At 53.1% G+C, this 12,820-nt stretch overlaps 1 protein-coding gene and 1 non-coding gene across 4 annotated transcripts in view; both read right to left on the reverse strand.

Annotated features, from left to right (window-relative positions):
- Nucleotides 1–12,820, reverse strand: part of AP2A2 (adaptor related protein complex 2 subunit alpha 2) — a 91,385-nt gene that overhangs the window by 35,883 nt on the left and 42,682 nt on the right. For all 3 annotated transcript variants that reach the window (XM_045486378.1, XM_045486379.1, XM_045486377.1), the window contains exon 2: nucleotides 8,507–8,575. In XM_045486378.1, coding sequence (XP_045342334.1) covers nucleotides 8,507–8,575 — 69 coding nt within the window. The remainder of the gene's footprint in view (nucleotides 1–8,506; nucleotides 8,576–12,820) is intronic.
- LOC123602840 lies at nucleotides 3,562–3,685 on the reverse strand. The gene has a single exon (XR_006714607.1). It is a non-coding gene; the product is annotated as a U6atac minor spliceosomal RNA (small nuclear RNA).

Consider the following 12,820-nt stretch of genomic DNA (forward strand, 5'->3'; position numbering starts at 1 on the left):
GGTGGTCCTCACAATGTTAGTTTCAGGGCGGGCTAGAACTGTGTCTTTATTCCAGTAATTTCAAACTGTCACACTGCACGTCTCGTGCCTGAAAGGGGTGGCCCACGTCCCCACGTTCCGTGAAGACCAGAGAAGAGGGGAGGTGGGAAACAGGCCACACACCCTGACGATCAGCATCCAGTCTGTGCCCGAGACCCCCAACTTGTCTGCGGCCCCCTCCTCGGTGGGCCCTTCCAGAAATGAAGCAGGACACCACGTCACAGCTTAGCACTGCCTGAGATGATGTGAGGCTTATGACGACCCTGTATCACTGGCTCTTAAGACTCACGCCAACTGCAGAACGTGAAATGTGAAACGAGGTCTGAGGATGACAAAAACCTGGTCCTTCTGTAAGAAGATATTAAGCAGTAAGACCCAAGACTGGAGCGCGAGTCACCAGTGCACCCAGACACGGGGACAAACACGCTCCCTCCTCCTCAGGCGCTGGGCTGGAGGGCAGGCACCCTGACAGTGGCTTAGTGTCTGGGTCAGAGCCAGGTCAGCCCTGCGTACCCACACAGCGGTGCTCCCCACGTGCACCCCCTCCAACTACACTGTTGTGTCCCTGCCGGCTCTGTCCCTGCCATGTCCCAGCACCGATCAACCTAAAACACCCTCAGTCGCTCATGCTTTTCAGGGCCTATCCTGTCTCATTCGACAGTGGCGATGGCCAACATTCGTCCAAGACAACCACTCTTAAGGGACAGGAGAAAGATGCCTATCAGTTTTACCTCTGACCCCAACAGGCCTCAGGCTGACACGAATCTGTCATTTGTGCCTTAAGGGCAGGGCTCTTGTGCTAAATGGAGACGTGGCCCGGGACACACAGGTTTCCAAACCCTCAGCCTCCACCGGGGGATCACGTGGGCAGTCACATAAAGTAGGGCAAGGGCGCCTGGCCCACTGTGAGGAGGTCTGAGCTTGGCCGCCCGAGTACGACCCTATCTCACCAAGAAAGATGTTCCCACCTGACAAATAAGATGCCAGCCAGAGCCCGTGTGGTTGCGGGCATAGCATCTGAGTCCCAGGAAGCAGACTCTTCCGGACAATTTCTGAGCTGTGGCCCTTTCCCACTGTTTTCTCTCACAGACACCGGCGCTCGACAAGTATCTTGCGATCAAAGAGGTGGAAAGACCAGGATGGACATGGCCCTTCCTCGCGTCTGCACCCTGACGGTATTCTTCCCTCGCCCCCACACCATTCTGCCTGCCTCCTCCGTGAACTGAGAGATGCCCACACCGGAGAATCCACTCTTCGCCCCCGAGTCCCCACAGACCCGAGGCATTTCCTCCACTCTCTGTAATGCTTACTGATTTCAGTGGTTAGAAAAAGGGAGATGCAAATTAAAACCACAGTAAGGTTCCACTACACGCCCCCCACCGTAACCAAACTCACAAGATCAACCATAGCAAGTGCCGGCAAGAACGTGGAGGAACCGGGACCGCTCCCACCGGCTGGCAGGAGCGACACGTGCACAGCCGCCCCCGAAAACGGCGAAAGGCCCCCTGCCGCGGGCCCGGGGTGTGTGCCCAGCGGGAGCGCTCACCGCAGCCTCGGCCTCACAGGCAAGCGCGGGCGAGTGCACGGCGGTGCAGAAGCGCTCGCGGGCCACTGGCACACACGCGTGCCCTGAGCGCACCGTGCTCAGCTGAAGAGAACTCGCGCCACCCAATCCCTTTCACGTGGGTTTCAAGAAGCAGCAAAGCTACCGTGACACACAGCAGACCGGTGGCCGCTGGGGGCTGACGAAGGTGGCCGAGTACACGGGGACACAGGGAACACGTGGGGCGGCGGAAATGTTCTGTGTCGTTTGCGGCGGCGGCTGCACGAATACATGCACCTTCCAAAATTCAAAGTGCACGCTTAAGTAAATTTTATTGCGAGTAAAACACATCCCATAAAGCCAACTTTTAAACCATTCCTGTCAAATACACCAGGAAGAAAGGCATAAAGCATGGGAGAACACTGGCGAGGACCGGGGGCGGGAAGGGGGGGGCCGGGGTGCGGCCGGCCCGTCGGGAGCCAGCGTGGCACCCCCTTGCCGAGAGCTTTCGCACTTCCTCCATAAAAAGCTGTGCTTTACTTAAGTCTTTCTATACCTACAATAACCTAAGTTCTTTACGGGAATTTTTTTTTTAATGTTTTCTTTATTTGGGGGACAGTGCAAGCGGGGGAGGGGCGGGGGGGAGGGGGGATCCAAAGAGGGCTCTGTGATGACAGCACAGAGTCCGACACAGGGCTCGAACTCACGAACCGTGAGATCATGACCTGAGCCTAAATCGGACACTTAACCGACTGAGCCACCCAGGCGCCCCCCTTTATGGGAACGTCCTCATTCAGCTGTGCACCCCAGACCGTGGCGGACACCCAGTGGTTACGTAGCAAGTTAGCGGATGCCATGTGGTACACCCCTGCGGACAGTCAGTGATAAGCAAGCGTGATGTCTCCGCGAAGGGTACCACAGCAGCTGCTTCCCAGAGGTCTCGAGGTGGAGTGTGCCGGCTGATGTCATAGTAACTACCCCAATCCACTCCAGACCCGGGTGGCTCACACAACAAACACCACCTTCTCGCTCACGAGTCTGCAGGTCAGCCAAGACTCAGCAGGGGCGGCCTCCAGCCACAAGCGGGATCTAGGCCCGCACAGGGCGCCTCTCCCTCTCTCAGCCCAGCAGCACCCAAAGCACATCCTTCCCAAGGAGGCGACGGGAAGGCCCCCGAAGGGGCAAGTAGAAACAAGCAACCCTCCTCGAGGTTAGGTCTCAAAGTGGCGCGCAGTCGTGGTCTACATCCCACCGGCCACATCACATGACCAAGCCCCACATCCTTCCTCAAATGACAGAGCCCACCATTGAAACCATCGGCCTCCAGCCTTCTCGGTGGCAGGGTTTCGGATTACAGATGCAACTTCCCGACGTTCTCAGGACTGTCACATTGTATCACTTCTCATCTACCTGCTTGCACGTGTATCTGTAACTGCACAAGGTGCTATCGTGCGCAGCGAGCGTGCAGTCACCTCCGTGGCCGCCACGTCTTTCCTCCTCTTCTGCCCCTCTGACCTTGCATCTGGGATTCTCTGCTTCTGGCCTCAGGTATATCCTTTGGAATTCCCTTTTCCTCACGGGAAACTCTCTCCATTTTTGTCTCAAGAAGCTCCGTTCCAGCTTCAGTCTTAGAAGACACTCGTGCCGGGCAGTCTTCCACTGGCTGTTCTCCAGCACGGGGCCAGGCTTCCGATCTGCCGCGTGCCAAGTCGGCTGCCAGCACAGCTCCCCTGCCCGTGACTTGTGATCTCTGCGTCTCCGCAGAACGCGTCTAGGTGTGCACCTCATTCACGCCACCTGTGTGTGTGGAGCCTGCAGTCTGGCCAATTTCACTCATTCCTTGTTTTTTAAGACACACAAATTCACTAAAACTTTGAAGATATTTCACAACGTACTGAAATCAGAAAAATAAATTCTTAATATACGAAATCTAGGAAGACAGAATTAGGAATTAGACTTTAAAGGATTTAGGGGAAAAAAACCAATGACGGTCAGATGCCACGAAGCAGGTGGCACAGCCTAACCGTAAGCGTGCTGCCAGGCCCAAGGGCCCCCTCCATCCCCAACAAGGGGACAGCGAACTTCTCTCCTCTCACACAACACAACTTCGTGCACTCTTAAAAGCTGCCACATTCTCTCTCTTTTCCTTCTGGGACGCCAACTAAACCTTTGAGACTTGATCACCACATCCCTTTACCTCTCGCCCCCTGTCCTGTCCCCTGCTCTCTATTCAGGACCCGCTTTGTTCCTATTGTTCAGAACACCAAATCTCTCTTCAACTATGTCTGCTGTGAAATCCAGAGTTCTTCACTTGGGTTTCTGCAGGTTTCAGTTCTGGGATTTCCATTTGCTCTAATATTTCAAATTCCGCGACGCCACCTTTCGCACCCCAAGTTTCCTGCTACAAATTTCAAGGGTGCCTTTATCTCTTTAAAAATGGCACACCTACCCCTTTACTACCATCCGAATCTGGTATCAGAGCTCTCCGTGAGTCTGTTCCCGTGGTCTCTGCTGATTCCCGCTCACGCCACCTTGACTCCCTATGTGCCTGGTTATCTGTGACCATATGCTGGACTACATGTGTGAAAATTCTAGGCATCATCTGTGGCCTGCAATGACAATGTCCTCCTCCAGGGGACTGCTTTTCTTACCTTAACCCGAGTATAAAGTTCGAGGTGTCCAAAGGCCCACTGCACACCTGTGACAGGGCTGGCTCGCGTCCAGTCCACTCCTGCCCTTAGGGCGCTGCCTTGAAAGTCTCCGTGTAAAGCAAAAAGGGTCTCCATTTCTCGTGGGCTCCGGGCTTGATTCTTCTCCTAGACCAGGGTTGCTCAACTTCGGCACGTCGACATCTCAGGCCGATGGCTCTGGGCGGGGGGCTGTTGTATGTGCTGTAGGGTGTAAGCAGCTTCCCTGCCCTCCACCCACTAGATGGCAGTAACGCACCCCCTCCCGGGTGGTGTTGCAAATGTCCCCTGGAGGGCAAAGCCACCCTGACAGATAACCACCCTCTTGACTTTCATGGTCACATCAATGTCTGTTTCACGGTTCTTTCTTCGGGATCAGCAAACGCTCTCGAAGCACAAACAGTGGTGTACTGTACTTGCTTACGTGGACACTTTCCTCCTCCTGGAGAAGGCCCAGAAACTCTCCTTGTTTCTTGTTATCTACGATGCTTCCAAGAGAGAATCCCAAGCAGGGTTTGGGATGCGGGGCTCAATCTCAGGCCTGTGAGACTGACTTCAGTTGCAATCCAGAGTCTGACACTTAACCAACTGAGCCACCCAGGCAACCCCTCAAGACTTTAACAGTGTATCTGAAGTCAGCACTGTCCAACTTGCAGCTTCTAGCCACGTGTGGCTACTGAGCACTTGAAGTGTGGCTGGTCTGCGTGGAGTGTGGAGTGTGCTACAAGTGTAAAATACACACCAGAATTCAAAAACGTGGTATGAAAAAGATGTACGATATCTCGTTAGAAAAAGAGGTAACTTTTTCTATTGACTGCATGTTGCAATGATACTATTTTAGGCATATTACAATAAATAAAACATATTAAAACGAGGTTTTTGTGAAGTTTCATTTGTTGTTTTTTTTAATAATCTCTACACTCAATCTGGGGCTCAAACTCATGACCCCAAGGTCAAGAGTCACACGCTCCACCAACTGAGCCAGCCAGGTGCTCCTAAAATTAGTTTCGTCTGCTTTTTACTTTTTTTTTAGTGTTGCTACTAGAAAATTTAGAATTCTATGTATGTCTGCATTAGTGACTTGTATTATATTTCCACCATATGGTACAGACGTGTGTTAGCTAATCTGCCACAACTGGACTCAGAAGCCCCCCAGGGTGCACATTTCTGAGGACAAAGGGTAGGTTTTCTATTATCTGTTACTATGCAAGGTGCACACATACTCAATAATGCCAACTGCTTCACAGGGGAGAGGGAACCTCCTTCCCTCCCTAGGACAGCTTAGCTTAGGCAGGCATGAAGACAGAAGAAACAACACAAGGCTTGTTTGCCCCCAAACATTTATACGGAAAGGCTGAAGACGTACCATCCGAAGGGCCACGAACTCGTTTTTAATAACAACACGGTTAACGTTTACAGGCACTCACTCTCCATAGAGCACTTTTCGCTTAGTTTCACATATAGATAGAATTGCTGCAGCAGACACGGACCCTCCCTTCAGTGAAGGACTGGGGCTGCCAAGAGCGTGGGGACCTCAAAGGGTCAGCTTCGTCAGGGACTGCCTTCCTTGGCTTCGAGCCACAGCTGCGCGAGGCGGGGGGACAAGGGCCCGGCCATGCCCACCCCACGCCAGATGCCCCTGACGGGCAATCTTCATGTCAAGGCTCCCGAACGGGCCTCCCCTGCCTGCCTCTAGCCCTCTCCCTCCCTTCCCTGCTCACGGATGCTCCTCTCATAAATCCTCAGCCCTCCGAGCCTAGCTCAGGGTCTGATTCACAGAGAATCCAGCCTGAAATGATCATCAGTAGCCCACGTGAAAGCCGAGAAAAGACACGGGGAAGGGTAAGTAACTTGACAAGGCAGCACACCTTGTAAAGCATCAGAGCAAGGACCCTGTCTGCAGGTGGTCAGGGCAACCTTACTCTTAACCACCATGTGACAGTGATGCAGTGAAAGTTACAAACCCCTCACCATGTGGCACAGACGGCAAACGGACCCACAGAACGATGCTCCACGTCACGTGGCGTGAGGGAAACGCGCATCAAAATAGTCGTGAGATCCCTCCACACACCCGCTGGAGCGGCCCAAAGCCAGAACAGCGACATCACCCAATGCTGGCGAGGACACAGGGCGACGGGAACTCTCGTTTGTTCCTGGTGGGAATGGGAAGCGGGGTGGCCGCTTTGGGAGGCAGTCTGGTGGCTTCTGAGAAAACTCCACACGCCAGTACCACGCGACACAGAAGCCCCGCTCCCCGGTATTTACCGCGGGAGCCGAAGACCTACGACCACGCAACGCGGGCTCACGGGACATTCACGGCAGCTGTATTTATAATCCCAGCAGCTATATTCACAACTGACAGAGCCCGGACGCCATCAAGATGTCCTTCAGCGGGTGGACAGATAAATAAACTGTGAGATGTCCAGGCGAGGGAATATTATTCGGCACCGAAAAGAAACGAGCTAGGAAGCCATGGAAAGAAGGAATCTTAAAGGCACCTTACTAAGTAAAAGAAGCCAATCTGAAAAGGCTACATACTGTAGAATTCCAATTCTATGACATTCTGGAAAAGGCAAAACTATGGAGACGGTAAAAAGATCAGTGGTTGCCAGGGGCCGGGGGGAAGGAAAGGATAAACAGGTAGAGCACAAGAGATTTTTGGGGCAATGAAACAACTCTGTACGATACTGCAGTGATGGATATGTGTCATCACTCGTTTGTCCAAACACACAGAATGTACAGCCCCCAGAATGACCCATGACATCAACTGTGGACTTTGGGTGATGATGACGTGTTCACGAAGGTTCCTCAGCTGCCTGGTGGGGTGTTGACAGTGGGGAGGCTGTGCAGGTGTGGGGGCAGGGGTGTATGGGAAATCTCCATACCTTCCTCGATTTTGCTGTGAACCTAAAGCTGCTCTAAAAAAATAAAATCTTGGGGCGCCTGGGTGGCTCAGTCGGTTGAGCATCCGACTTTGGCTCAGGTCATGATCTCACAGTTCATGAGTTCGAGCCCCGCATCAGGCTCTGCGCTGATAGCTCAGAACCCAGATACTGCTTCAAATTCTATGTCTTCCTCTCTCTCTCTGCTCCTCCCCGGCTCATGCTCTGTCTCACTCTCCTTCAAAAATAAATAAAAACATGTAAAAAAAAATTTTTAATAAAAAAATAAAATCTTAAGAAAAACAACTAAATAAAAAAAACTTAAACAATGGAAGTTATAGACCTCCCCAAACATCCACACGTACTATATACACGTATATGCGCGCACATGTGTGTGTGAAACAGCAAACCTTTTCATGTGCAACTTCAGAAGTTTCACAGACCTTCTAGAAGATCCTCAGGCCTAATTCAAAGTATGAAAACATAATCCTTTCCCTAGGGCTCCACAGGGAAATACTGGAGGTCCACTAGTTTGCATCCCTTGATAACACAGGATACCCATCCTCAAGCCCTGAGAAGCCACCCATTCCTAGAAATTCTGTGTCCCCCCCACACACCCCACCCCGCCCCAGCTCCTTGGCTTCAGTCCCAGCCTCTCCTCTATTCACTGTTCCCGGGCAATTCCAGCCACCCTCATGGCTAAAGTCTGCTCAGCCACGTGAACCAGATGTCAAACCTGGAAAAATTCACTGAGAAAGTAAGCCTTAACGGATCAGCCAGCCTTTCACAAACGTGTCCTCAGTACTGACCATCTGCACTTCACGGCCCCTCAAGGTGCGGGCGCCCAGGGAGGTGCGCTCCAGACATGCTGGCCTGCAAAGAGGCACCACCTGAGTGGCTGGGTGATGTGGCTCGTGACTGGTTCACAAAGCCAGAAACGCTTTGGTACAGGAAGTGCCCAGATAACTGTCATACTGAAACAATGAGTGGCCTCAGGTAGAGCACTTCTTGGAGATTCACGCTTTGAGCCCATACCGCACTGGGTCTGTCTGGCTCACCACTCCCAGACCTGAAGGAGTGAAGTCCAGGAGTGGAAGGAGCTGCTCTTCAGGAAGAGGCTGGGTCCCGGGAGGGGCCCCTCCACCCCATCCCTTCCACACAAGTTCTCAGACAACTCAAGAGCGACCAATGGCCTGACCCTAAGCACGGTTTAATTCCAGCAGAGCCACAAGAGTAACTGTGCTAACTCAGAACTTTGATTCGAAGAGGAAAGAGTTAAAAGGCATTAGAAGACGAGGCCCCGCTCCAGAAGATTTACAAAAGGACATTTCACGAAAAAGACTGAACACACTTACCTTTAAATTTTGATCTAATGTTTGCCAGTTCTTTGTTTATTCTCTTTATTTCTGCTTCTTTACTTTTGCCTAAAAAAAAGAGAGAACACAAATGCATTTACTTTAACTCACTTCTGAGCAAACATCTGTTCCCCGACAAGACCAACACCTCAGAATTAAAGGCAAAAATCACTGCTTTTCGGAGGCAAAGAAAGAACCACACTGCCAGCAGCCAAAACCAGCAGGGAGGCAACTGGGACAGAAGCTGGGGCCCTGACACGGGCTGTCCCAGGTCAAAGCAGGGTGAGTCCAGAAGCAGCACACAGGAAAGCAGCCACTCTAAAAACCGGAGGGGTCTACGGCACCATCGTTACTTTATGTTTTATTATTACTTTTATCTTAGAGACAGAAGAGGGGCCAAGGGAGGGAGAGAGAGAATCTTAAGCAGACTCTACACTCAGCACAGAGCCGGATGCGGGCTGGATCCCACAACGCTGGGATCATGACCTGAGCCAAAATCAAGAGTCAGACTTTCAATCGACTGAGCCACCCAGGCACCCCTACAGCACCATTTTTAATCCCATCTTCTGCCACAGTTCTGGAACTGTAAGCACTCAAAATACCTGAACATTTTCCACAGTTAACAGTTAACTCCTAAAATTGACTGTTATTGCCATGGATGATTTTTGAAAGTATAAAGTTTTAATCCTTTTAGCAGCTTCCAATTTTCCTTCCCTATGAAATTCACCAAACTACAAAATCTGATAAATCTTTTACCAAATGCAATGAAGTCTGGGAAGTTTTCTCCATTACACGCGAAAGAGATGGAAAGTACATCATATACACGACAGTCAGACTTTTGCTAAATTCTACATCTGTTGCTAAATTGGACTCAATCCAACAGATATTTGTGTGTATGCGGCATGTCGGCCATGGAATGGAGAGCAGACTATGCACGGTTTTGCTCCACCTTGACCAAATGTGGAAACCGAGGCTTCGAGAGTGTAGGACACTTCCTAAGGACTACAGATCTTGACGAGTACTGTAAAAACGGAAGCAGCGATTCATCACACAGGACACAGTGAGCCGTATGTGGAAACACATCTGTGTAAATGCCCATCACTCTGTGAAAGCCGGCACCAGTTTACTATCAAAGACCCTCTCCAGGCGAGTCCTTGCTTTAGCGACAGCGTGCGGCGGGAGAGGAAGGGAAAGCAGCCGCTGGAACAAGTACCGCGCCCACGCTCACAGATGCCCAGACACTGCGCTCGCCTGCGTCCTCCTCCAGAAATGCTGTCCACCTGCTCTGGCTCCCCTTGTGGAACGTCTGTCACCTCCTCCAGCAAGGCGGCCTCCCTCTCTCCGGGACGCTCCCAGAACATCATTTATCTTTTACCGCTAATTTGCTATTAGGTAGGGCTTCCCATCTGCCAGATTAAAGGAACACTGCTTTAAGCCAATCCTACCCTAGAAAGCCCCTATGGAGCAGCTGGTCAGGACAGGGCCACGAGGCAGGCTCACTCACCAGGCACCGTTCGAGGTACCGAGACAGACAGACGTAGGTCAAAACAACACTTCCTACCCTCAGGGAGCCACCGTTCCAGGCAGCGGTGGGGGCTGGAGACCTTTAACGGAACAAGCACAGCACGGTGAGCTCTGGGGAAACAGGGAGGCAGACAGGCTGGGAAGGGGCGTCCAGCCCCCCTCAGCAGCCCCGATGTCATGTAGGCCAGAGCCGATCACAACAGTTAAGATAAGGCACAGCCAGGGGCGCCTGGGAGGCTCAGTCGGTTGAGCATCTGACTTCGGCTCAGGTCATGATCTCACGGTTCGTGAGTTCGACCCCACATCGGGCTCTGTGCTGACAGCTCAGAGTCTGGAGCCTGCTTCGGGTTCTGTCTCCCTCTCTCTCTGCCCCTTCCCTGCTCGCTCGCTCGCTCTCCCTCTCTCTCTCAAAAATAAAGATTAAAAAAAAAAAAATTAAAGATAAGGCGCAGCCAAAGATAAGGCGCAGCCCTGACGAGTCGGGGGGTACCCGCTAGAGCAGTAGGCTTAATGGCCCAGGGCGGCAGGGAAGTCATCCTTAGTGTTATTTTTGCTGCAGTAAGCTTTCTGGACCTGGCTGAAAAGGCCGTGAAAATGCTATCTTGGTAGCCTCCCGCTTCACACCCAGCGCCTGCAGGCAGCCTGACGCAGCCCAGCCTGAGCGTGCACCGAGTGTGCCTGTGTGTGCATGCACACCTGTGTTTGTGTGAGCACGCAGGCGTGCTCCTGTGGGGGGGCACACACCTGTTTACGTGTGCCTGTATGTGTGCCTGGGTGGGAGCGTGCACCCGTGTATGCGTGTATGTGCACGCCTGTGGCTGTGTGTGTGCACGTGTGCGTTTGTGCTGCTCACAAGGTGGACGGGAATCTGTCCCCGTGCTCTCTCTGGGACGTGTGCCACTCCACCTCCGCAAGCCCTACAGGAGAAGACGCCCCCTGAGTGGCAGAAACCGTGTTGTGCAGACGGTCCGAAGACGGGGAGACGGCGGAAAGCAGCAGTAACGCGAAATGAGCTAAATGAGCTTTCACAAAACCTGCAGAGATTACCCGAGATGGGAAATCACAAAATAAAACTCAAGGCACATAGAGTCATGAGGGTCACCACCCGGAGACAGAAGCAGACGGTAAAAGCACGCTCAGTCCACAGAGCAAGACCAGGCCAGGGCGGAAGCTACAGCTTTTTATCCAAAGTTTGTTTTGTTTTGCTGTAAGTGGCCGATCCAGGGGCGCCTGGGGAGCTCAGTCGGTTGAACGTCTGACTCTCTCGGTTTTGGCTCAGGTCGCCATCCCCGGGTGGGAGAATTGAGCCCCACGGCTGAGTGTGGAGCCTGCTTGACCTTCTCTCTCTCTCTCCCTCTCTCCCTCTCCCTTCTCCCCCTCTCTCCCTCTCCCTCTCTCCCTCTCTCTCTCCCTCTCCCTCTTCCTCTCCCTCTCTCTCCCTCTCCCTCTCTCCCTCTTCCTCTCCCTCTCTCTCCCCCTCTCTCCCTCTTCCTCTCCCTCTCTCTCCCCCTCTCTCTCCCTCTCTCTCTCCCTCTCTCCCTCTTCCTCTCCCTCTCTCTCCCTCTCCCTCTCTCCCTCTCTCTCTCCCTCTCCCTCTCTCCCTCTCTCTCTCCCTCTCTCCTTCTCTCTCCCTCTCTCCTCTCTCCCTCTCCCTCCCTCTCCCTCTCTCCCTCTCTCTTTCCCTCTCTCTCCCTCTCCCCCTCTCTCCCCCTCTCTCCCTCTCTCCTTCTCTCTCCCTCTCCCTCCCTCTCCCTCTCTCCCTCTCCCTCTCTCTCTCTCCCTCCCCCTCTCCCTCTCTCTCTCTCCCTCTCTCTCTCTCTCCCTCTCCCTCTCCCTCTCTCCCTCTCCCCCTCTCCCTCTCTCTCTCTCTCTCTCCCCCCCCCGCCCCCTCCCCTGCTCGCGCTCACACTGTCTCCAAAATAAAATTTTAAAAAATAATAAATAAAAATAATAACAAATAAAACAGCCAATTTACAACAAACACGGAAGTACACATTTTTTTCTCAATCAGGGCAGGCGAGAAGGGCTCTCCTGGAGGAAAGGCGCAAGCAAACGCCACGAGTGGGCTCCAGAGACAGGCGTGGAAGGCTGGAGTCCGCGAGCGGTCTCTGCTCCCTCTGTGACCAAGGGGGAGTTCCTTTACCTCTCTGAACACACACCCCCTCAAAAGGAAAGCCACGGACGCCACGCGGTGCACCTGTGCGGGAGAAGGCAGAGAGAAGAACAACGGGGTGGGGGGGGGGGGTTCAGCCAGACCAGAGAGCCGGGCGGGAGCACCCAGGGGGCTGCAGCCAAGACGGGAGAGCCCGCACTGCGTCACACCCTGGGTGACACAGAGAGGGAAGGTCCGCGGGGAGCAGCCGCCAGGTGGGGGGGGGGGGGGGGGGGTGCCTGCCGATGGAGCCGCCGCCCTGGCCCGTGCCTCCTCCCACGGCTCAGAAACGAAGTTCACGGAAAAATAAGCCGCGGGAAAGTGCTGGGGTCAACTCCGCACAAAGAAACTCTAGGAACAAAGGGGACCGAGCAGAACGCTCTCGCCTGGAACTGCGCAAGGGCCGCAGAAAGACGCTCCAACGGGCACTGACATCAGAGCACTGTTTCAAAGCCAGCTGAGAGACGGCAAGAAACACCGAGAAAATATCCAAAAATCCACTGGAAACATTCAGGTATCGGGTAAACAGGAAGTAGAAACATCGTTCCACAAACGAAGAATGGCCTCGGGGTACGAGAGCAAAGAGACACAGCAGAGGTCTGGACAGAAATAGAAGATACGAAGAAAATTATTCAAAC

This window comes from Leopardus geoffroyi, chromosome D1 (assembly GCF_018350155.1).
Source record: "Leopardus geoffroyi isolate Oge1 chromosome D1, O.geoffroyi_Oge1_pat1.0, whole genome shotgun sequence".
Lineage (NCBI taxonomy): Eukaryota > Metazoa > Chordata > Mammalia > Carnivora > Felidae > Leopardus > Leopardus geoffroyi.